At 40.4% G+C, this 27,096-nt stretch overlaps 1 protein-coding gene across 2 annotated transcripts in view; it reads right to left on the reverse strand.

Moving 5' to 3' along the window:
* The window catches only part of plcb3.L (phospholipase C beta 3 L homeolog), a 110,994-nt gene that overhangs the window by 65,960 nt on the left and 17,938 nt on the right, over window positions 1-27,096 (reverse strand). For both annotated transcript variants that reach the window (XM_041589175.1, NM_001087700.2), the window contains exon 2: window positions 3,559-3,636. In XM_041589175.1, coding sequence (XP_041445109.1) covers window positions 3,559-3,636 — 78 coding nt within the window. The remainder of the gene's footprint in view (window positions 1-3,558; window positions 3,637-27,096) is intronic.

Below are 27,096 nucleotides of genomic sequence, written 5' to 3' on the forward strand. Positions count from 1 at the left end.
CATTTTGGCAGTGGTCCTAAGTCTATGTTGATTTCTGAAAACAACCTCCAGTTTTCTCAAAAACAGAAGCATACATGTTACTGGCTCTAGTGACCCTAGTATATGTGTGTGTGTATAAGTTGTGGCAACTCCCCTATATGGCACTGTATACTGCTGTAGAATATGCTGGTGCTAGAAAGGCTAATAACATTTCTGTTATATTACTTAAAGGGGAACTATTGCAAAAATGAAAAATTAATACAAGCTTCCTCATTCTGAAATAAAAAAAACTTTCTAAATGCAAACAATAAAAAATTCTGTACTGTTTATTTCCTAATATTATTAGAGCAGATTCCAGTACAAACAAAATCAAACAATATAACTGCCTTTTGCACAAATTCTGCATGTAGAGAGACAGGATTTCTGGGGATTTTAATAGAGAGAGCTCCAATACATCTTCTAGGCAAAAGGAACCCCCTATCAGATATATTAGATCATTCATCTGACACCCAACTCCTGAAAGAAGACATAATCAGGAGAAACAGATGCAGAGAGAGGGATAGTAAAGATAAACTTGGTTATTTCAAAACGGTGCAGAATTTTTAATTGGTTGTATTTAGAGTTTTATTTCAGTATGCTGAAGCTAATATTAATTTTTTATTTTCGAGATAGTTCCCCTTTAATCATGTCTTTTCCATCAACACTCATATTTTAGTACCACTTGATAGTTATGTTCTTCATTCCGCCTCACCTCTCACTTCCCCCTAAACCAGCAGAGCTGTTTTTACCATGTAGGCACTTGAGGACCTATACATACAGCGCTGTATACAAGCAATGTTATTTCACTTCCTCCCATACATTACATAGCCCTCCAGACAGAGTTGGTAGCTTACTGGCTTGTGTGTGGAGGCCTCCTGATGGCTGCACAATCAATACCTGGTCAGAAATCAGGCAGGTTGTAAAATTCTGTCAGGTCTGCATTGGTAACCTGGTATACCGATTAACATTCCATTGTATTCCACTTTTTCTCTCCAAACATTTCTGTTTAACTTCCCTTATTCATTTCACAGTAACTTTCACTCCAACCACAAACATTTCTGTTGTACTACCTATTATACTTTCACTCCTACCATCAACTTTTCTGTTCCACTTTACAACTAATAACCACTTTCAACCACAACAAGTCACTTTCACTTACACCGTATATATTTACTCCGGTCTGGGCTTCCTAGGATACTGGAAATCTGTCAGAACTGCCGAAGACCTTTGTTTCCAGCTCTGTGGTAGCCTATGGCATTTTCTGCATTTTCTGGATTTCCCCACTTAAGCCCCCTCTCATGCAGGCCACATGGTTGCCATTAGGGTTGTCACTTGGCCGGTATTTTACCGGCCTGGCCGGTAAAAATTATGGTTGAACCCAATGTAATTAATTGTGAAAAAAAAATATATATATATATATATATATATATATATATATATATATATAGGAAGGCCGGTATTGCTAGAAAAGGTGGCAACCCTAGTTGCCATAAATATTCTACTGTGTTTTATGTGGATTGGATGTTAAGCTCCCCTGATGTCCCTTTTGGTACAATACCAACTCACCAGATTTTAGAAAATACAACAATACAACAAAAATAGATCAAAACAGATCTATTTTTGAAGATGTGCAAATAAGTCAATTAACATACCCTGTTCCAAGAGATTCCAAATGGAATTTCATGAACCACCCCCATATCTGACAACTAGAAGGAAAATCAATTAAACACAGAAACTACTGTTTAGTTGCAGACATAGGCTAGAGTAAGACATGGCACTTTGAGCAAAGCTTTGGGCCAAAATTCAACATGCTTGCACAGTAACAGACAGATGCTGATTAAGTTAATGGCAAGAAACATTCATTTGGCATTTAGGCTCACAGGCTGAAGGCTCCAGCTGATGTCAGCCTTCGTATTTTTGCAGGCTGAGAGAAGCAGATCTGCTCCTTGCCCCCACTCCATTAATTTGAATCTGAGATCAGCCTGTGTGCAGACACATGCAGCGGAGCTGAAGCTGAGGTCAGCCCGGAGATGCCTCCTTTCCAGTATTTGGGCTCTGCTGTGTGTGTGCGTACGCAAGCTGATCAGATTCAGAGCAGGGAGCAGATAAGCATGGGTAAGGAGCAGATCTGCTTCTCTCAACCTGCTAAAATACACAGGCTTAGAACAGTTGGAGCCTTCAGCCTGTGTGCCCATAGCCATAAGCTAGGGCCACATGGTGGCCAAAATCAGATAGCTAAAATATATTGGTTGATTTCAGCCCTAACACAGGCAGTAATCTCTCTTTTCCGCATTGAATTGGCTTGGCGAGAACAGACTTCAGTGGATTTCTGCTCAAAACGCAGACACTAGATGTTCTTTTCTAAAATCCACCAAGTCTGTTTGTGCCCAGCCGATTCAAAGCTTACAAATGCAGAAGAAAAAGAAGCTACTACCCATGGTAGGGCTGAAATCAGCCAATGCATTTCAGCTAGCTGATTTTGGCCCCGTGTGGCCCTAGCCTTAAAGTCACATTTCATAATAAATAACACATTTTAAAATCCATCTTTAACCGTATTAAACCTGTACCAATATATATATATAGTATGGGATAGGGGAACATCAAGGGGCAGATTTATTAAGGGTCGAATTGATAATACGAATTTTCGAAAAAAAAATTACGGTCAAAACTCTCAAATTGTGAATTATCAAAACTCGATTTGAGTTTTAATTTGAATTTGATTTTCAAGATTTATCATACTCGATTATTTGCCACCTAAAACCTGCCGAGTTCATGTATAAGTCAATGGGAGAAGTCCAGTGACCCGTTTTATGCTGTTGGTCGCCATGCTGACATTCAAGTTTTTTTTTGGAGAAAAAACTCGAATCAAGTTTAGTCGAATTCTAATTGAATTTGATTTCGGGTCGAAAATATTAGTCAGAGTTTTAGAAATTGAATTAAATGGAGTTTAAAAAAAATGAAATTCGAAATTCAATTTGTAATAAATGTGCCTCCCCATGTTAGCCTCTATAGCTGAAACTGAACAAACACCTCAACCAAACTTGGGCATGCATGGCCAGCATAATATATTTTCCCTTTTAATCGTGAAACTGTGTATAAAATTGCACCTAAAGGATGGGAATCAGCAGCCCTGAAAACACTATATGCGCAGCACTATTTGCACAGTATGCACTTTGTCTGATCATATTGACTTTTTAATATTAAAAAGGGGAATACCCCTGAAAGTTGCTTGGAGTGATGGCCTCAGTTGGTGTGTGTGTGAAGCTGTGTTTAAGAACCAACGTCTGGGCATACAGCAGATGTCTACATGCTTACGCATAATTTAGTAATTGCTCAATCTCCACCACCATTCTGATAAAGTAACTGTTCAACAGTGTGCAAAACCGAACTTTTTTTGTGAATGCAGGTACAAAACGGTAGCAAGAACTGGTTCACCCAATAGACCAATACATTTTCCGCCCATGGCTTTTTCTTTGCAAACTCTTTGCTCCATGACATCCTTTCGCTGTTCCCACTCTGTTGTTTATTTTCCATACTCACCATATTTGGACAGGTCCAGTAAAGATAAAACCCCATTGTATCCACACGCAGAGTAACCAGGGATTTGCTGCTGGACTCCTAGAAGAAAATATTAAAGTGGTTTAGTGTCACGGAAAGCCAGATAAGATTTGTTTATATTTCTAATGGACATGATAAGCTGCAACAAAATCACTACTGAAATCCATGTACAGAGGAGATTACAATTTCAAATAAACTTCAGTAACACAAATATAACTCAGCCTCTAAAACGAGACACATAGCAGAGATTTAGGGCAAATATGTAGGTGTGTGGAAGAGAAAGACATGTGGAAGGCATGCTTGCTGGACATTGCACTGCATGGATCTTCACAGTTATGTGAATTTGGCAACACATAATAAGACATCAGCACTCACCACAGTGTAATAAACACATTATTCAAGAGTAAAAGCTGCTGATTGGTGACTACCTGCTGTAGGTGACTAGATCTGTAGCAAACTTTGCACCTTTTAGTAAATAACGCCTATAGAGACTAATTGATGCTGACGTGCCTTTGTCTGTGAAATCAACAAATACAAGGCTATTTCAATGTTCAAAATGTCATTATATTAAACTAGGACAAGACAGGTTGACTTTGACTTGAGGAAGGCTGGAAAGTTAAACTTTAACTAACCCTTGGGATACATCATCACGATTATATTATATTACACTAAAATTGGCCATACACATCCAAAATTGTTAGCTGATTTTGATCATAGTCTAGGCATGGATGCACGTTTGGGGAACAGTTTAGGCAGGCCATCCTGCAATCCTAATTCTTAAATAGGACTCTGGAGAACCAATTGCTGATTCAGTGATTTATTTATAAAAAATTTGCACAACATGTTTCGGGCCCAGTGGTCCTTCCTCAGGTGCTTAACTCTGAACCATATAAAATAACGAAAGGATCACATCATCCATAAGAATACATCCTGCAATCCTGTTGGATCACAAATGATCTGTCGTAAGTGAAAATTGTATCTGCTGATGCCCCATGTTGGCAGATGCAGAACAGCATACAATAAAGTAAAGAGCATCCACAGCTACTCCTTACTACCTCCGGTTACAATTATTTGTCTGAACGAAGGTGGCCAGACACAGTTCTGCATTTTCCATTCTTTTGTACTGGGACCCAACTGGTCAGATACCATGGAGGATTGGCGAGCATAAGCCCACCCTATGCCACACAATTTTCCTAATTGTCTTGCTTATACATTTATAAAGGACATTAATGTGACCCTTCCCCTACAAATCTATAAATTAAATTTAAGTAACTGTAAAAGTTGCTTTCTTACATGCAATCTCTTAAACCATAACCCCTTAAATGTGTTACACAAGAAACTGCCTCACCTCCATCCTACCCAAGAGTTAATTCCAAAGGGTACAGCCTGTCTTCTGGCAATTAACCAATATAGAATAGTATATCTCTCAACAGGATAAAAAAAAACAAAACCAATAATCCTGCAACAATAATAAATCAGGGCCTGTACTTAACTACAACCTTCCCAGTTCAAAGGGGCACCAGACTAGGATGCCCATTATCTCAATTACCCAGATGGCTGCCAGGAAGCCTGGTCTCCAGATGTTTCACAGCTAGACAAGGTGGGCAATACCTCTGCAAGATGCTTTGCATTTCTGGATCTGGTACAGTGGAAAAGGCAGCCTCTGGGGAATTGGTTCAAGAGGTGTGGGAGTAAGACGACGTCTGTGTGTGTGGGTGGGGGGGGCAGCACAGTTTCAAAAGGTTTAATGGACTTTCATTGTCCATTACTGCTGTTTTTATCCAAACATTTCTCCCATAGTGAGTGCAAGTATTAACTCCATGTCTGACAGGACAAACATGATCCAAAATGAAAGGGTCACTTACACAGTTAGATATAATGTACCAAAAGGAAACCATCCCTTCCGTTGTGCTAAAAACTCTTGGGAAGAAGAGCAGTAGATTTGCAAATATCCACCTTCACATCAGCCTTCCAGGACAGCTGCTGAGCCTTAGCAGCCAGAAAGCTACTTAAGCCATTAAACATTTCAAAAAAGTTGTAAATAATTTAGGTAAATCCCCAAAGTATTCAGAAGAGCAATTTAAGCATATCTAGAATAATTGGTATGAAGAGGTTTTGTCCTTTTTAAATAAAAGGATTTTAGAAGATTTGGGTCTATGCATCCCACGTGCGGAGACGGAAATAAACCACAACTCATTTATCAAACTTTATAATGGTGCAAAGCACAAATCCAGGAGGCATTTTCTGAAAAATCCCATACACAGGTGATTTCAACTGTGCTTTTGTAGTTATAAAATGTGGCCATTTTAGTGTGATATGTATTATAGGAGCGGTCACAGTGTACAAGGTTAAAACTGAAACATGGGTGCAAAATATAGCTCTGTACTAGAGTGCACAACATGTGGGACTTTGACCCAACTCAGAGTAGCAATTAAAGAACGGTATGAATAATCAGAAAACAACACTGCCGAAACAACCCAACAAAATTTGGTTGCAAACTTTGGACGTAAATTGATGCACTGATTGTATTTTGGGTTATTAAAAATCTTTGCACTCAGACACTGGGATTCTGGGGAACATCAATAAGATTGTGGGGTGACATTATGGTAAATGCCCACTCAATTAATAAAACTGTGATTGGCTGCTAAGCAACCCTTGCTTCTCCGCCACATGTCTAGCTGAGTTAGGTAATGATCTGCTCATTCAGTCAAGTAGGCAAACAAGCAGATTTATGTGTGTACAGCTCAAGTTCACCTCTTACTTCCAACCTATTTCATCCAAGCTGCCATACTGTTTTATGTTGTACGGCATCAAAAAACATTAAAGTTATTATGATTTATGATGCACTAAGGTGTTTACTTTGCTTGAAAACAATGGTTAACACTGTTACTTTGCTTTGAAAAGCAAAGATGTTCATACAGGGCTTTGTCCTTTAAGTTAACACCACATTTTAGCTGATCACTAACCTATTTAGAGGGATTGTTTGACATGATTTTTGTTGATACTTTGAACACAGTTCATAGGTTTTGCTTTTAAGTAAATTCTCACACTTACAAAGATGCAAGTATTGCAGTCTCAAGGCAGAACTTTGATTCTACAGATGACTAACCACATAACAGAAACACCGGATAAAACTCACTCGAGTCAGCACAAAATTCTCCAAATGTTTCATACTGGCTTTGTTTCGCTTACCAGTATGTTACTTACACGTGAATATTAAGATTCTATAGAAACGTGGCACACCAAACAAATGTGGACTGCAGGTGTCAATGACAGAGAATAAATATTCTTTTTAACACTTTATTCTGTCCAACACGTTTTTCAGTTCAGTTGGTTTCAGTTAATTCACCAAAAATAAAGACTTTTTTCAATTACCTTCTATTTTCTATTTGTGACTTTTTTTAATATATATATAAGTTTAAAACATTCCATTTTCATCTTCTTATGCCTTTCTGAAGCAGCTCTTAAGGTGGCCATACACGGGCAGATAAAGCTGCCGATATCGGTCGTTTGGACCGATTTGACAGCTTATCTGCCCGTGTATGGGGGCTTCCGACGGGTCTTCCCGATCGATATCTGGCCACGGGTTGGATTTTTACCCGACCGACCCGTCGGAGCCCCTTGGCGCATCGTAATTCAATCGTTCGGCCATACGGCCGAACGTTCGTGTTACCCCCGATATAGCCATGCAGTTAGTGGCATAGCCGGGAAAGATCCGTTCATTTGGCGATGTCACCAAACGAGCGGATCTTTGAGTCTATGGCCACCTTTAATTGATACATCAGTTGATACAATTCTTATCTCTGTCCCTGCTGAACAAAATTCGAGAGTTTCATTAAAGGGGGTTTTCTCATTAAAGGGGGTTTTTTGATATTCTGAGACAATTTGAAATTAGTTCTCATTTTTTATTATTTAAGGTTTTTTAATTATTTCGTTTTTTATTCAGCAGCTCTTCAATTTGCATTGTTAGCAATCTGGTAGCTAGGGTCCAAATTAGCCTAACAACCATGCATTGATTTGAATAAGAGACTGGAATATGAATAGGAGAGGCCTGAATAGAAAGACGAGTAATAAAAAGTAGCAATAACAATACATTTGTAATCTTACAGAGCATTGATATTTAGAAGGGGTCAGGCACGCCCATTTGAAAGCTACAAAGATTCAAAAGAAAAAGGCAAATAAAAAAATAAAATGAAAATCAATTGAAAAGTAGCTTTGAATTATCTATTCTATAACATACTAAAAGCTACCTAAAAGGCGAACCACCTCTTTAAAGGCAGCTGTTATAATTGATACAATAGTTGCTTATATTCCACAGATGCTGATGAGAAATGTATCAACTAATATAATAAACTGTAACAGTTCAGAAGCAGCACTTGAATTATTGAACTGCCACACTGAAACACCAGATGGGAAAATTAAACTTAAAAGATTTAAAAATAAATAAAAAATTCTTTATTTCTGGTGAACGATCTGAAACCAACTGGAAAAAGTATTTGGAAGATGAACAATCCCTTTAAGCGGAACAGTGGTGCGAATTAGTGGGGGTCGAGGGAATTTCTCAACCCGCACCCGGACCCTCCCAAACCGCCTACGGCCTGGCCCACAGTTCCCGCTCTATTTATAGACCGCCCGCAGTGACATCACAAAAGGGCGGCCGCGAGTGTTTAAATTTAGGCACCGGAAGCTGGCAGTGCTAAGTTGTGGTGGGAAAAGCAGAAGAGCTCAACCCAGACCTGCCTGCAAATATTTTGTGTAGGTCGCACATTGCTAGTGGGAATCACAATTTCACGTGGCAACCAAGCACAAACTGTTACCAGGAAAGGCTGCACATCAATATTCACAAAATATACCCACTGAACTGAAAATACACCTGACCTTAGAAGCTCAGTATGAACAACACTGCTTATAATACACATTTACTGCTAATTGTCCACACTTCCTGGCCAGGAGGCACCATCTATTAGAAAGAAAACATATTTCTCATCGCTCATGTCAGTAGCAGACGCAAGACACATTCCTGTGACCAAAACCAGCAACCTGGTCAAATTTTATCATAGTGTTTTTCTTGAGGTTCTCATTTAGCTGCTCAGCTTGTAGCCAACTCACAAGCTCATTGTTGCTCATTAGGGTACGGTCACACCTGGAGATTCGGGGAGATTTAGTCGCCCAGCCATGCAGCCGGGCGTTTTTTTCATTATAGCAGGCGGGGAAGACGAGGGGAAGCCATTCGGGGAGATTAGTCGCCCCAAAGAAGAGGCAATTAGTCGCCAAGCAACTAAATCTCCCCGAATCTCCAGGTGTGACCTTACCCTTATGGACTGAAGGCATGCAATTTAGCACAGCATGAGAGATCCATTTCCCTGCCCCAATCTCACACCTTCAGGAACTGCATTGTTCCCCCCGAGCTATTATGTATGTATCCGACCCCACAACCCATGATGACATCAGAAAGGCAAGATATACCCGAAGACATCACAGGAGGAGACAGGATATGTCTAGTGATGTCACTGAAGGGTAAGGTGCAGGGGAACTAACGTATCCAAAATCCATCCTGTAAAAATACAGCATTCCCATATTCTATGGTGTTAAATTACTGTTTGTGATTTAGATTATTTTCTGTCATAAACAGAAAGTTTACTCCACTTTAACTCAAATTTCAGGCTGACTACAGTTTTGTGAATTCTGCCCTCATTCTCACGTGTTTTTTTTTTTTTGCAAAGAAAACCGTTCAGGGTGTCATTGCCCTTAGAGGTTCAGATTTCATAAATCAATATTGCTTGGAAGTTCAGCGTCTCTATTTACTTTGCCTCAGTTAAGCTGTCTTACTTACAATAGCACGTGCAGCCTTCTGACCACCCTCATACAGTGGGATTTTTCAAACCCTGCCAACAATGTTCCCTGTGTGCAAAAATGATCTTTTGTGTGCATCATGTGCACATACTGTGCGTGCAGAGAAGTGGGTTGGTTAGTCATTAAGGCATTTTTTTGCACCACTACCAGGGATTACCGCATATAAAATGTTCTACATGCAGCGATTCTAATTAATGGGGGTGTATTTTTGGGTGCTGTGTCAGCAGTGGGAGAAAAGATTTCCCATGTGTAACAAAGCTCGCCATCTGCTGTTGCCCTAAATGTTCCCTTGAGCATTTTGTCGCTGAAGTCCACCTGTCATTGCTATGTGTGCATTCAACAGGGTGCTTCAGTAGCATTCAATGCAGTGACAGGCAAAGATGGGTGTTTTTCATGCTTAGTCTAGGTGGGCTAATACCATCATTTCCTGGTGAATGCAGCAGTTTTAGAACAACATTCCCTGAGTAGTCCCTCAACAAGCACCATGATATTTCTCACTACTCACGAGGGCCGTTTGTTTTCCTTATTGATGTTGATTGGGCCTCAGAATATATTGATGTATGCTTTGGTGAATGTGACCAGACCAAACAAGTTGAACTGCAGAGCGCAGCCTTAGGATGTGGAGCTCAACCCTGTCCCTAAAGCTGGTCATAGACGTCCAGATTATAGCCATTTGATGGACGAACATGGGTCTGTTCCAATCTTCCAACCTGCAACTAACCATTCAGATAAAGTAGTAAAGAGAACAAATCACACAATGTTGTGGCCATTAATTGACAGACGCAATAGAAGGAAAGTTATGTTGGACAAATAGTATTGACAGTCTCCCATTGATATGGTCAGTCATACATGCAGAAATATTATCGTTAACCAACAGAAATCTTCTAACTTGTCTGATCGAACAACCGATCGACATGGTTGAAAAATGTCGGGGCAGTTTAAAAAATATTATCGTTAGCCGACAGAAAAAAAAGACAGATTGCGCACTTTTTGTAAATTATGCCTTTAGCCAGATAGTGAACCAAATTCAGACCTTAACTCGCCATCATCTGTATAAACATTTGGCTACTTCAAAGGTCTAGTACTTTGAAAGTCATATGGTGTGAAGGATTTGGATTGGGTGTGGTCCATGTAAAAAGCTTTGAGATAGATAGAAAATACCTCAACATATATTAGCTGAGCATCTGACTCAAATAAACATAGCACTATGAATGGGTGCTTAAAACAGATTAAAGTAAATTCCAAGGGCAGAGACGCACGATGCAATTCAGGGAGATTCGTCGCCCGGTGACAAATCTCCTCTTCTTCGGGGCGACTAATCTCCCTGAACTGTCTCCACTGCCTTCCCGCCGGGTGGGATGGCACTCAGAGTGCTTCATTTTCCAAAGTCGCCTTACGAGGAAACTTCGGGCGACTTCGAAAAAACAAAGTGCTCCAAGTCCCATTCCCGACGGCGATTTACATTCTAGCCAGGTGACTAATCTCCTCTAATTGCAGCGTGTCTCTGTCCTAAAAAGTGAACTAGTTATGTGATGCACTTTTCCTTTAATGTCCTTATTTGAACAGCGTTACAAAGTGAACGTATACCTGAATAAGAATGTAATTCCAAATATCAGTTACTGGCCTTGCACTACCTACAAACAATCATATATAACATGCTATGAATAGCAAGTGTACAGACGTCCTTTGAATACAACCCCAACATTCTGCATTCACCCTATCCACCCACTTTTTCTTTATATTTTGTCATGTCTATCTTTACAGGCTCTGACCTGATACATCCTAATACCTGCCAAACAAGTATCACCAGTTTAAATCTGGTAAAAAAGGAAACGGTTAAATTACTGATCATCCCTCCCACTCCACATCAGTAAGCATTCTTAAAGCTAGACAGTGTTACACAGCCTTTGTATCTTATCTCAAATAGCCCTGTTATTGTCTAAGAGGAAATTTGTAGATAAAAAGACTAAAATACCGTTAGCACATTTAACCCTTTTCACTATATAAGTGTTGGACTGGGTCTCCTAGGGATTAACAGATAACCTGACTCTGGGGCCCACTCTCACAAGCAATTAAAAGTAGACAGTGGTAAATGTAATAGGTGTTATATAGAGCTTTGGTAAAAATAATAAATGCATGATGAAAGTTGTCCTCTGCTGGGGCCCACTGAAAGATTGTCTAAAGCTGGCCATAGACGCAAAGATCCAATCGTACAAATTGAGGATTCGTAAGATTTTCGGTCCGTGTGTGGAGAGTCCCGACATTTTTCGTCCCATGGAAATCCGTCGTTCGGTCGATCGGCCAGGTTAAAAGATTTCTGCCGGCTGCCGATAATAACTCTGCATGCATTGTAGATCGGACGATTTATAGTGGGAGACTGTCACTAGCTTTTGTCGGACATAACTTTCATACGATTGCTGTAGGGGGCAGAACAACGGCTGATCTGTTCTTTTCACTTAATTTGCTCTGAAAGGTTAGTGACAGGTCTGGAGATGGGGAAGTCCGATCGAGGATTCGAATGATCTGATCTTTGCGTCTATGGCCAGCTTAACCCTGTATTTATATATATTTATTTTTGGGGGAGTAAAATGATCAGTTAGTACTAAACTACATGGCCATTTCTTAGTAAGTAACACTATTACATAGATACAGGGGAAGAATCTGACAAACAGGTGGAGAAGGAGGTTAGTTTGTAAGCTGTCTCTCACATCATGTTGTGACCGATGCTTAACCAGAAGCACCAAAGTGTGAACAGGCAGCAGAGAGGGAGAAGCAAGAGAAGGAGCAACAGAGAATAAGAAGAGGAGACGTAACAGACTTGGGCAAATTGCCCATCCCTGACATACAGCAACATAATGGGGCAACAATCTCTTGGCTGCAATACTGGTCGTTTGTTCAAATTATACCACTGTAATTATCCATTATGTACTAATTGCCAAGGATGCAGAAATTTGAATTACATTTAACAATCACAGGGAACATGCACACCCGAAACTCAGTCACTCATGTCTGCTTATATAAAGCCATGCTTGAAAAATCCCACGGTGTCTGGTTCCACTGTACTGCAGCCAACAGGAACCGTTCATTAAAAAAACTGGGCAAGACGGCAAAGCAGGGCACCATGCACAAAGCCATATTTACAGAAGACTAAAGCTGCACAATGTTTTAAATATGAGCACCTGTAATTATAACCAATGATGTTAACGTGGGCATGGTCTTCAAAAACAAAAAGTAAATGTAGGTGCAGGGCACACTGGTAACTCATGTATAGATCAGACCAAGGTTTGACGATAGAAAATAGGTACTTTATTTATACAATCATCTCATGTCTGAAGCGTTTCGTGTCACTAGGACACAATCATAGGCTAATTATGGTCTTCAAAAACAGCCATGGTTTGGAATCAATGCCAAACCTTTTCTTGATTGTAGGAAAATATGGGTACTGTCCACTATTCTTTTTTTTTTTTTCTGCTTGAGGTGCCCCCCAAGTGCTCTGGTTCTCCCCAGGAGCATAGGCATCCAGCACATACTCTCTGGCATAAACATCTACTGTCATGTAGTAATGTGTGTGCTGCCCCAATCCACTGGCACATGTGCAAATACAGACAGTTGAAACACCAAGAGGAGAGTGGCATACAAACTACAAAATAAATAAATAAAGCTACATATATATGAGGCAGGGGTTCAGGAGACGGTGTAGTTATGAAAAGTGCTGAACCCTTGGGGGTTCGACACTGTACTCTTCTTTAGCCACACATTTTGGGAGACTCTGCAATATAATACACTGGCACTTTTGGGTTTACGTTTGCCCAATAACAAAAATTGAAAGTAGCATATAGAGAAGACAAACAAGGAGACAAATACAACTGGTGAAAGGGTGAAATATGGAACATGGAAGAGAGAAAGAAACGCAAATGTAGAATAAAACACAGAAAGAGGGATAATATGCACAAAATGGCAGAAGAAGAGAATGAAACAAGCCAAGCGGGGCAAGGAGAGGTACAAAAAAGAATGACTGAGCATGAAACAGAGAGGGTAGGAAAATAACAAACTGGACAAAATAAATATAAAAGGTCTTAAAAGGTCAGATGTAGAAGCTAACACAAAAATTACAAATATCTGAATATTACAAATATTATTGTCTGGTCAAAGAACGCATCACATTATTTAGCAACACAACAGGAACGTGGAGGGATGTCATAAAGAAATTTTTGGTCAGCCAGCCTGGAAGACAATGGTAGCCAAAATGATAATGGCAGCTTAGGCGTCCTGAGAAAGTAACACAAAAACTAAGTGGATACAATGAAACAGAAAAATAATATAGCTACATTAATTAAACAGAAACAAACAAGGATAATATATGTGAATTTGAAACTTGGCATTTCACAGTGGCTGGGTAATAAGCTTTTACCTTAGACCAAAAAGGAAACCAGAAACAGTGGCCTCATGCTGGACCATTAGTGGCCTGGCTAGCAATGCACATTTCCCTTATACCAAACAAGAAAACTGCAAATGTGGAATCTAATGCATAGCACCCAAATGTAGATTGCAGCTGTTTCCAAAGCAAGAAACCAGTAAAGAGGACTGTAAGAGGACAGCTCCTTAGATTTCATAATCTATGGCATTTAAGGAGGTAATGTCGTGATGTGCTACAGTTTCAGATCACAGGTGGATGCTGTACAATAGAACACTGGGGTGGGGCTGTGATGCACCATATTGTCTTAGGCAGGTTGTGATGTAATGGATTCTTTGAATGCACACAGGTATGCAGTGAAATATACTACAGGTTCACTTAGGGTGCAAAATACCCTCCTTACTGTGTGATGCATAAACTCTGCATAATAATGTCTCCCAGCATTAAGCTGGCCATAGATGTTGAGATTTTTAAAAGATCAGATCCTGATCGTGAGACCACGATCTTCTCAGAACGATCGTACGATCGTATGAATTTACCATCAACTAAAAAGACCAATTTACCAGGAAAACAAAGGGGAGCTGCCTGCTTGGCCCTGCAAACATAGAGAGATTGCACTGGGACCGACAAAGATTTTTTGACCTGGCCGATCAATTTCCCGACAGATGTCGGCCGAAAAATCGTAAGATGTATGATCGTTCGAATACCACTAACCACACGATAATTGGTCGGGCTTCCCTAAAATCGGTCGTTCGGCAAGAAGAATCGTCGCGTCTATGGGGAGCTTTACCCTGGAAGCCAAATTGCCTAGAAATTGCCCTGCTCTACAGGGAGCACAGAAAGCCCTGTAACTAGCATTTACCCAGGGCAACACATTCCAACCCCAGATTTGGTCCATCTGGATAAGCATGGTGAGTTAGAGGGGCTGTTTCAACCAATCATTCAAGATCCTGTTGAATCACAGCTGATTGAACATGTTTGAGAGTATAATCGGCCGATTCTCCTTGCCAGGGAGTCTATGGTTCATCGGCAGATAAGAAAGTGAAGAAGACCAGCAATTCTGATCATTCTGGCTGCTGCCACAAATAAATGGGAATAGGAAGGTGGCCATACATATGTATGACCACTTTTAGGGTATCCGCTTCTTTGGACCATAAGCTGACTGGTCACATGTTGCAGAGTAGCGGTAAATATATGTCGACCATAAAGGAATTGTTCACCTTTGAGTTAAATTTTAGTATGACGTAGAGAGTAATATTCTGATACATTTTGCAATTGGTTTTCTTTTTTTTACTATTTGTGGTTTTTGAGTTATTTAGCTTTGTATTCAGCTGCTCTCCAGTTTGCAATTTCAGCAATCTGGTAGCTACGGTCCAAATGACCTTAGCAACCATGTGCTAATTTCAATAAGAGACTGGAATATAATTAGGAGAGGGTCTGAATAACAATAACAATACATGTGTCGCCTTACAGAGCGTTTGTTTTTTAGATGGGGTCAGTGACCCCCATTTGAAAGCTGGAAAGAGTCAGAAGAAGAAAAAAACTATAAAAAAAAATTAATAATACAGACCAATTGAAAAGTTGCTTATTATTGGCCATTCTATAACATACTAAAAGTTAATCTAAAGGTTTCAGATTTTAAAAACTATGGCGTAATACATATGCAGTACAGGTATGGGATCTGTTCTCCAGAAACCCATTATCCAGAATGTTCCGAATTACAGGAAGGCCATCTTTCATAGACTCCATTTTTATCAAATAAGTAACATTTTTAAAAGCAATTCATTTTTCTCTGTAATAATAACAGTACCTTGTACTTGATCCCGATTAAGATATAACTGCTCTTATTTGAGGCAAAACAATCCTATTAGGTTTAATTAATGTTTAAATTATTTTTTAGTAGACTTAAGGTCTGGATATCCAAATTACGGAAAGACTCATTATCCGGAAAACCTCAGGTTCTGAACATTCTGGATAACGGGTTTTAAACCTGTACTCTTGTGTTGAACTTCTCCCTATACAGCACTTTCTTCCCTTAGCCCTAATTTGTTCTATTACCTTTTTCGCTGCAACACACTGAGTTTATAATGTGCTGGCTTTTGTCATGCATATTTTCATAGTTCACAGACAGAAAAGGAAACAATCTCCCACGCAGTGAAAGGGCAGTGGAAAAGAAGGACTACGTAGCTTGGGGAGACGGTTGAGAGGTGCAGTTGCAAGCCCAATGTGAACGTAATGGAAGCCAAGTGCCAGCTGATGTAACAAGGTATTGCCAAAAGGCTGCAGTGGATGAAATGACTATACATTGGGTGCTTCGGGGATTGTAAAAGAGCGCAGGGTGGATTCGGTGGAATGATTTTAATCCCATTAGTATGAGTGCTGATCAGAAGCAGATAATCCCCTAATTTGATTAACCTTGTGCCCCGCAGAGAAACCCACAACAGAAAGCACGGATTTAAACAGCCACTGCCAAACCTTGCAGAGAATTACTTATAGGGATGGCATCAACCCAAAATGTCCCTTATTTTTAGTTTTTTTTTCTTGTGGTCTTCTAATTGCTTCCCATGGATTTCATTACTAAATATATCTATCGACATTCCATAAAATTACATATTTTAAGTGCTTTGGCTTACTAGGCTTTCTAAGCGCAGTCACACTGCTAATTAATCCTGTTAAATGCTCAACATCCTGCAGTAACCTAAATAGCGGATTTCAGATAGTATTTACTCGTATGTGCAAAATACAGCTTGCTTCTCAGCCACAAAGCATGACAGAACTGCTGCTTTGTGAGATACAGTACCATTAGTCTTTTCATTTCAGTTGCTTATTGAGGGCAGCAGCCTAAATGCCTGTATGCCGTTAACATTACTGAACTACTGCTGCTTGGAATGCTTGTGGCTAATTTAATGAGAGTGAAAGAATTATGACTTATGCTGGCCATACACTTTGATATCTTTTCATATACAGCGAGGTCACCTGCAGGCCGGTTAAGCATGGACAGGATCAATGCACCAATAGATATCTTTTGGGGCAGTTATCACTTGGGCAGGCCCTGATCAGCTTTGAAGCAAAACAAATGGGTGCAATGAAGTAAAAAAGTCACAGATATTCAGTACAAAATCCATTTTGAAACATCAATACTCCACTATACAATTTAGTCAGCAGGGAAGCAACCAAAACTACCCAGCTGTCTCCCATTGAGCACAATGGGCTATAACCATTAAGTTTATTTTTTTACTTTATGTATAATAAATGGGACGCTGGGCATGTTTTTGTGCTGGTATCCATTTAAATGTTTTCCAACAAGCGTCCTGCACAGCCAACCTTGTTCTCCTTGTTCAGGGAGTGAGAGCTTGCTTTGTTCAAACAATGCCCTGTTAACCCGTTTCACATTCCAGCACAGCATGATTCCATATTCAATTACTTTACCTATCAAAAGACTGAAGACAACCATAGAAGCCTACAAAATGTACCATCTTTCTGAGCCAAGTGTAGAATGCCACTACTCTATCCCAAAGTCTATTTGAAGGAATATAGTTGTTAAAATAAAAAGCATCATCTTTTCAGTGAGTGATGTGATAGAAATTACATCACGAAGAACAAATGATAACAGATGACATCACTAACAGGGCCTAATTTCTCCTGAAGGATCCCGGAGGCCAGTGTCCTCCATTGATCCCTCCCTCCCACAGGATCGCATCCTATTTTTTTACTGGAGACCCTAGTGCTCCAGTAAACGAGCAGATTTCTGTGCGACTGGGTGGCATGCCACCCCTTAATGTATGCCATCCGGCCCTTTGTGTTCTTGCCACAAATCTGGGCCTGATCAATTAGCACATATTGTAAAACGAGGATATCAGAGGAGATCTATGACCATATAAAGGCATGGGGCCAAAGGCCAAGTGCTTTAATACAGGCCACAGAACCCCTAAAAAACTTCTATTAATTTCATATTTTACAATAGGGGTGCATTATTTATTACAACACACAAATGTATGTGAGTCATGTGACAAATTACATCACTAAGCACCTTTTATAAAGAGATCATTTACAGGATATGTATTATATAGTGAATAAAGTAGCCCCTCTTGTAAATTATAAGGATATAATACACAAAAGACATGAATATCCCGTAAATTATATCCTTATAAACGGTGAGTAGTGATGTCATTTCTGTCACATGACTCACTAAAATTTGTGTATTATAATAAATAAAGTACCCCCAGTTGTAAAATATGAGGATATTAGAAGTTACCTCGGCCTCGTGTTTTTATATGGTCATGAAACTCCTCGGTAACTTATAATATCCTTATATTTTACAAGAGGGGGAACTTTATTCACTATGTCATAAGTTACCGAGGACTTTCATGACCATATAAAAACACGAGGCCGAAGGTCATGGAACTCCAAGGTAACTTCTAATATCCTCATATTTTGCAACAGGTGGTACATTATTCATTATAATAAACAAGTTTCAGTGAGTCATGTGACAGAAATGACATCACTACTCACCGTTTATAAGGATATAATTTACAAGATATTGATGGCTTTTTTGTATTATAAGGATATTTTGTACAGAATGTTCATGGCCCTTGTATAATACAATACATTATAATAAAACTGAGAAATTATGTAATGACTCTACCCCTCTGCAGATTAATTCTCTGCATAAAATAGATAATAAAATCAACACGTCTGCCAAAAATAAAATGTAACTGTTGCTATAGAAAGTTTCAGTGGAAACTAATAAAGGCCCCCATACACGGGCCGGTCAAAGCTACAGAGTCCGCAGCTTATTGGCCAGTGTGTGTGCCATCAATGCAGTACCGAGATCCGACCACCAGTATCAGATCCATTATGATCCGATCATTAGGCCCTAGGGCCCACGATCAGATCAGCCAGATATCGCCCACTTCAAACAAGCGGATCTTTACGTCTATGGCCACCTTTAGTGTATCCTCTGAAAGATAGTTAATCTGTTTATTTGGACATGGGGTAATGTAATGTTTTGCAATACTGAAGGGCACTCCTTGCTGGATACCTGATATTTCTTAGTATTCCAATGCTCAAGTTGCAAGAAGTGAGTCTATATTCTTGGGAATTCCATCTCAGTTAAAAAGTACAGGAAAGGAATGCATGGGACCTGGGGCTTTCTTGATAATGGGTTTTCAGCAATTTGCATCACTGCACCTTAATTCTACAGTAACATTAAACAAACCCAATATGGATTTATGCACCTTAGTGAGGTTCAGACACGGTCAGATAATTACAGACAAAAGAAAAATAATAATAATGAGCTGTGTAATACAGATATGGGACCTGTTATCCAGAATGCTCGGGATCTGGTGTTTTCGGATAAGTGATCTTTCTGTAATTTGGATATCCATACTTTAAGTCAAATAAAAATCATCTAAACATACATTAAACCTAATATGATTGTTCTGTATCCAATTAGGATTTATTATATCTTAGCTGGGATCAAGTACAAGGTACTGTTTTATTATTACAGTGAAAAAGGTAATCATTTTTAAAAATGGGTCTATGGGAGACATTATGTAATTCAGAGCTTTTTGGGTAATTGTTTTCCGGATTATGGATCCTATACCTGTATAAGCAAGGCAGAACTACAGCAGTCAATGTGCTTGCTATCTGTGACCTCAATAATTCATTTGGCTGAGGAAGACATCACCAATGAGACAGTGGCTCTGTAAGCAAGGAATTCCCTTGTGCCATAGAAGTGAGAGCTTCTCCCTGCCTTACCACACCACCAACTAGGCAGCAAAATCCCCATTAAACTGATTGGGAAGTGGCTATACAAGCATACAATGGTGTTTAGAACATCTCTTTTATTCCTGAGGAGGCTGCACCTGTCAAAACACAGCATGGGAAATAAGAATTACAGTAAAATGATTGCTGCCCCTAAACTATTTATACAGGGATAATGTACTCCTAATATGAAATATAAGGATATTAAAAGTTATCAGAGAGTTCCATGATGACATAAAGGCACAAAGTCATGTGTTTTGAATTAAATAGGTTTTTAAAATGCAAACAAATGCAGTTACTTGCCACTGACAAAAATTGTGTATTGCCAAGGCGGGCAGACATTCAAGTTGGATTTGGGCTGTAGAGCCAATGTTTTACACAACGTTTACAAGATTTACACAAAACGATAAACAGGTCTAAAATGAAAGTAAAAGCTTTCTTAAAAAAAAAAAAAACCCCATATAATGAGAATATCTCTCATAAATTGGCAGTGAGGATTACATATTAGATCTACAGTGTCCCATGAGCTCAATATGGAAGGACAACAAGACAAAAACTGCAGTCTGTTTGACAGCTAACCTACCACTTACCACAGTTAAGGTGGCCATACATGGAGAGATCCGCTCGTTTGGCGATGTCGCCAAACGAGCGGATCTCCCTCCGCTATGCCCACCTTGAGGTGGGCAATATCAGGCTGATCTGATCGTGGGCCCTAGGGCCCAACGATCGGATCCTAACGATGCCTAACGGGCGGTCGGATCGCGGGACCGCATCAACAAATAGATGCGGCCGCGATCCGACGGGATTTTTTGTCCCATCCAATCGAGATCTGGCCGACTTTCGGCCAGATCTCAATCGGTGAAGCCCGTCGGGGGGCCCCATACACGGGCCAATAAGCTGTGGACACGCTCTGTCGGCAGCTTTTATCGGCCTGTGTATGGCCACCTTTAGGCCCATAGATCTTTGGACAGAGTCAGAGACAGCTTTCTTACTAATGTTGGTTCTGTACATTACAACAATGAATTTTAAATGAAACAACTCAAATGCAGTTGAACTGCAGACTTTCAGCTTTAATTCAGTGGGTTGAACAAAAAGATTGCATACAAATGTGAGGAACAAACGCCTTTTTTAACTTAATCATTTAATTTCAGGGGCTCAAAAGTAATTGGACTATTGACTCAAAGGCTATTTCATGGGCAGGTGTGGGCAATTCCTTTGTTATATCATTATCATTGAAGCAGATAAAAGCCCTGGAGTATTTTAGTAGCGGGGGCACTGTTCTTCACAATAAATCGGCTCTAGGTTATATATAACATCACTGGTTTTAATCATTGACAGTATTATGGCACGGGTTTGCACTATACAAGGATCACAACTTTTCACGAAGTTATTAGCTTTAATTCAGGACACTACATTAGGGGTTTCGGGCATGTGGGTTTTTTTTTTTTTTTTTTTTTTTTTTTTTAGGGGGGGGACAATATATGGAACCCAAGTTTTGTCCCGGGTTGTTGGGGTTTCCCTCTTAACCTCAGGCAACAGGTTAAAATTTTCTATGGATTTGTTTTTTATGTTTATTATGTAAGATGGATATGGGAAATATAAATGATCCTGTTTAAAAAGCACTCTGTATACAAATGTGGTTTAACAGAATAAAAATTTATTGAAATAAAAAAAAAAAAGCCCTGGAGTTGATTTGAAGGGGGGTGCTTGTATGTGGAAGACAACATGCGGTCAAAGGAGCTCTCCATGCAGGTGAAACATTCTTAAAGGAGAATTCAACCCCTTTGGCGCTAAAATCCCCCCCCCCAGGCAAATGCCCTTAACGCGTTACAGACCCCTCCATGCAGTTCCTCCCCTGTTGAGTTTACAGCAGCCATGTTCGCCTGTGTGCTCTTCTTCCTGTATTTGCCAGCATTTGGTGGTGCATGCGCAGTAGAGGGATTTATCGGTAAGGATCTACTGCGGATGCGCCGAAAGTCATGAAGTTTCCGAAAAAGGAAAACGTGAACTTTGTGACTTTCGAGCGCATGCGCAGTAGTTCATTACCGGCAAATCCCAATACTGCGCATGCGCCACCAAATGCCGGCGAATACAGGAAGAAGAGCGCACGGGTGAACATGGCTGCCGTGAACTCAACAGGAGAGGAACTGCACGGAGGGGTCAGTAACAAGTTAGGGGCATTTGCCCGGGGAGGGAGGTAGGTCGGGGGGAGGGGCAACACTGGGGAGGGAGGAGGGGTTGAATTCTCCATTAAGCTGAAAAACAGAAAAAACCCATCCGAGAAATTGATACAATATTAGGAATGGCAAAATCTACAGTTTGGTACATCCTGAGAAATAAAGAAAGCACTGGTGAACTCAGCAACGCAAAAAGACCTGGACGTCCACGGAAGACAACAGTGGTGGATGATCGCAGAATAATTTCCATGGTGAAGAGAAACCACTTCACAACAGCCAAACAAGTGAACAACGTACTCCAGGAGGTAGGTGTATCAATATCCAAGTCTACCATAAAGAGAAGACTGCATGAAATACAGAGGGTGCACTTCAAGGTGCAAGCCACTCATAAGTATCAAGACTAGAAAGGCTAGATTGGACTTTGCTGAAAAAAATAAAAAAGCCGGCACAAACATTCTTTAGACAGATGAAACCAAGATCAAGCTCTACCAGAATGATTGCAAGAAAAAAGTGTGGAGAAGACGTGGAACAGCACATGATCCAAAGCATACCACATCTCTATAAAACATGGCGGAGGCAGTGTGATGGCTTGGGCGTGCATGGCTGCCAGTGGAGCTGGGACACTAGTGTTTATCCATGATGTGACACAGGACAGAAGCAGCCGAATTAATTCAGTGTTCAGAGACACTGTCTGCTCAAATCCAGCTAAATGCAGTCAAATTGATTGGGAGGCGTTTCATAATACAGATGGACAATGACCCAAAACATACAGCCAAAGCAACCCAGGAGTTTATTAAAGCAAATAAGTGGAATATTCTTGAATGGACAAGTCAGTCACCTGATCTGAACCCAAATGAGCTGCATTTCACTTGTTGAAGACTAAACTTCGGACAGAAAGGCCCACAAACAAACAGCAACAGAAAGTTGCTGCAATAAAGGCTTGGCAGGGCATTAAAAAGGAGGAAAACCAGAATCTGGTGATGTCCATGAGTTCAAGACTTCAGGCTGCCATTGCCAGCAAAGGGTTTTCAACCAAGTATTAGAAATGAACATTTTATTTTCAGTTTTTTAATTTGTCTAATTACTTTTGAGCCCCTGAAATGAAGTGGAAAAAAAAAAGCTTTAGTTCCTCACATTTTTATGCAATCTTTTTGTTCAGCCCACTGAATTAAATCTGAAAGTCTGCAGTTCAACTGCATCTGAGTTGTTTCATTTAAAATTAATTGTGGTAATGTACAGAACCAAAATTAGAAAAAAATTGTCTCTGACCAAAGATTTATGGGCCTAACTGTAATTGCTGTGTTAGATACAGTGACTACCGGGTGTGTATCAATTCCGGGAACCCCCAGAGAAAGCTCCCTAGAGGCATGACATCCGTTTCAAAAGGAGAAAATACTTGGACGTGCACATATTTGGAAAGTTGCCCGTGTAACAGAACTACATTAAACTTAACAAAAATCTTGTCCTTTTTCAAGGACTTTCCAAACTGGCCGAGTATTTGGCTAATGTCACATTATATGGTTTCTCCGTGGATAGAGAATGCGCTGATGCTGTTGTCTAGTATTTCTTTATGTTCTCTTCATTCTCTTATCTTTAGTCTTTAATTTCTCCTTTGTTCACTTCTCTTTTTCTCTCTCATCCTCTGACAATCCCTTCCCTATTATCTGTTCACTCCCTCTCTCTCTCTTTCTTCACTACCTTATTTGGTTTTTCATAATGTGAAAAAAATATTTATGAAATGCGCAGGTCACTTAACAAGATCTACAAAAATACTCTGACCAAGACACTCACTGGTGCTGCCACAAAACTCACAATGAAATACAGATACAGGAGGAATGTACACGTAGGAACAATGCATCAGAAGTCCACGTACAGTTCCACACAGTGTTCCACCGTGCATAAGACAGATAAGCAACAACACATGCAATTGCAAACGCTTAAAAATTTACACATTGAGTATATTTCTGCAATTCATTATTAAAGGGCCAATAATGACCAGGACACGGTTGATATTTCAGCACCAGATGGAAGCCATTGGGTTGGATATCTCAAGTTTAACTATCATGGTGAGGAATTCATGGATTTTGAGTGCTGCTGGTAATATTCATCAAGGATGGCTCATAAGGAAGTATAGCAGTAATTACTAACATTGTTCCACAAACTTCATTAGAGCAATTCACCTACTGGCTCGTCTATCTCTGTCATCTAATATATATACCAAATCAAATGGTGTACCAGCTCATAAGTAGTGATGAGCAAAAAATTTTCGCCAAGTTTCGCAGCGAAAATGACGCCCATAGTCTCTAATGGGTGAAAAAAAATTGTTGCCCACAGACTCCAATGCATTTCTCTGAATTTTTACAGTTTCTCAAAGTTTCAGTGAAGTGAAACGGGTCAAATTCACCCATGACTATTCATGAAGGCTCATTTAAAAATACTGGGCACATTTGCACCTGGGCAGTAACTCACAGCAACCGATCAGCAATTGGCCTTTTTCAGCTGCAGGTTGAACAATGGGAGCTGTTAGTGTCCCAGGAGAAAATTTGCCCAGTGTTTATAAATAAGCCCTTATTTGGTTCTGGCTTGATATTACTGCAACTTCCACCCAGAATGTCCAGCGAGCTGCATCCACAAGGGATTGTAATAGTCTATGCTCGTTTATGTGATACAGGGAGTCTTCGAGTTACAAACACCCAACTTACATACAACTTACACTTACAAGCGAAGGCTATTACAGTAATGTACTGTGGTTTGCTTGGCCTTCATTAGCATTTAGCTTTAATAAAACACCTGCCTCAATCCCCCAATGTTACGACAAACAGCTGTCTAAAGCCCCCCATACACGAGCCGATAAAAGCTGTCGACAGTCTGCAGCTTATTGGCCCATGTGTGGGGCCACCTCACGGGCTTCCCCGATCGATATCTGCACGAAAATCAGGCAGATCTCGATCGGGCAGGGTAAGAAAACCCGTTTTATGGCGGCCGCATCTATGCGTGTATGCGGTCCCACAATCTGACCGCCCGTGTCTAGGGTTGCCACCTTTTTTGGAAAAAAATACCGACATCGCCATACAAGCAGATCTCTACGTCTATGGCCACCTTAAGTTGCATGCAATAAGTAAATGTATACGTTTCAACTTACAACTTAAGCGTAAGAACAAACCTACAGACCCTATCTCGTACGTAACCCAGGGACTGCCTGTAATTGAAACATTCAATGCGTCTGCACACCTTGTCCCCTTCTGTATTGTTTTGCTCAGAGAAAGGTTTACACACCGAAACATTGGCACAATAAATGCAGGGGGTTCTCCCATCTGAAATGGGCCCTTGTGTGTCAGTTACAATTACAGGATCCATTATCCATGCTTAGGCAGAGTAGGCACGTGCCTAGGGTGCAAAGGTGGAGGGGCGCCAGGCACCTACTTACTTCAACCCTTAGTCAGGTCCCTTCTCTGCCGACCGGTCACTATTTGCGGAACTTGATCTATTTGTGCATGCACGCGAGCGTCTATTCGCGCATGAACGTCTTTTTGCGCATGCGCACGAATGTCTTTTCGTGCATGCCCACAATTGCCTAGCTCGCACAAATGCGTGCACCCAGACGGCACAGCAACCAGGTAGCAGTGTCGAAACTACCAGGGGAGCAGGGGGTGCGAGCGGGCCAGGGCCCGCACCCCCTCAGGGCCCCCCGGAGTCCGCGCACCGCTTTGCGGCGCATATTCCCGGCCAGTTCCAGGTGTACGGAGGGGGGCGGGGGCCCGGCTGCACGTCCTGCGCATCCTGCGCCAGGGCCCGCCCCCCTCTAGTTCCGTTTCTGCCAGGCAGGCTGCCTAGGCGCCTGCCTGGCTTGACCCGGCTCTGCCCATAGACTCCATTATAATCAATTAACTCAAATTTATTTTTGAATTATTTCCTTTTTTTCTGTATTAAATAAACAGTAGCTTTTACTTGGTCGCAACTAAGATATAATTAATCCTTAATGGAGGCAAAACAATCCTATTGGGTTTATTTAATGTTTAAATTATTTTAGATAGACTTAAGATATTCGAGAAACCAAATTGAAAGAAGATCCCTTATCTGGAAAACCCCAGCTTTCTGGATAACAGGTCCCATGACTGTACTTGCATTTTCAGCTTATGTGCAACCACAGCATCCTGCACTTGACCTTAAATAATCTCCAACATAAAGTAAAGCCATTTAGATACACTAGATATCATTACTTAGTATCAGTTACATACTTTACAACAATGTGAATGATTGCTGCAAACATTGAGAGGAAAACCATCTTCACGTATGTCATCCACCTTCCCGTACCAGAGAACTTTGAGAGAAATTGTGTATGAAAGGATAATGGAAATATTTATAACAGTGTCAAGTTTGTCAGCGAACAAAATCCAAATGGCTAATGGTTAAAGAAGAAAAAAAAAAAGCTAAAGGAATGGATTTAAACTGTGGCACAATTAATGTCACAAGTGCAAAACAGTGCATCACTTGCATAAACCTCAAAGCAGATTAGATAAAGAGAGCACATTAATAATAATATACAATAAAATATAAAATAGCCATGTTCTGTAGATGCAGTAGGAGTTACAAAAAAGAATGTATCCCGATTTGGGTATTATATAGCTAGAAGACAGACTTTCCTTTAGAGCACAGACACTATGGGGCCGATTCACTAACTTCGAGTGAAGGATTCGAAGGTAAAAAACTTTGAATTTCGAAGTTTTTTTTGGGCTACTTCGACCATCGAATGGGCTACTTCGACCTTCGACTACGAATCGAAGGATTCGAAGTAAAAATCGTTCGACTATTCGACCATTCGATAGTCGAAGTACTGTCTCTTTAAAAAAAAAACTTCGACCCCCTAGTTCGCAATCTAAAATCTACCAAAGTCAATGTAAGCCTATGGGGAAGGTCCCCATAGGCTTGGCTAACTTTTTTTGATCGAAGGATATTCCTTCGATCATTGGTTTAAAATCCTTCGAATCGGATTTTATCGTTCGATCAAAGGAATTATCCTTCGATCTGCGCTAAATCCTTCGACTTCGATATTCGAAGTATTTTAATTCCTAGTCGAATATCGAGGGTTAATTAACCCTCGATATTCGACCCTTAGTGAATCGGCCCCTAAAAGTGGCAATACAGGGGCCGAGTTGGCAGCGTATTGAGACATGCATGTGGTTCCCTGAAGGATCAGACCGAACGATATTGGCCAAATATTGATGGGGCAGGTTTAAAAATCTCACAGCCTACATTTATTGTTGTTGTGATCCGATCATTTGGCATGAGGGCCAAACGATCGTATCAGCC

This window comes from Xenopus laevis, chromosome 4L, assembly GCF_017654675.1.
Source record: "Xenopus laevis strain J_2021 chromosome 4L, Xenopus_laevis_v10.1, whole genome shotgun sequence".
Taxonomy (NCBI): domain Eukaryota; kingdom Metazoa; phylum Chordata; class Amphibia; order Anura; family Pipidae; genus Xenopus; species Xenopus laevis.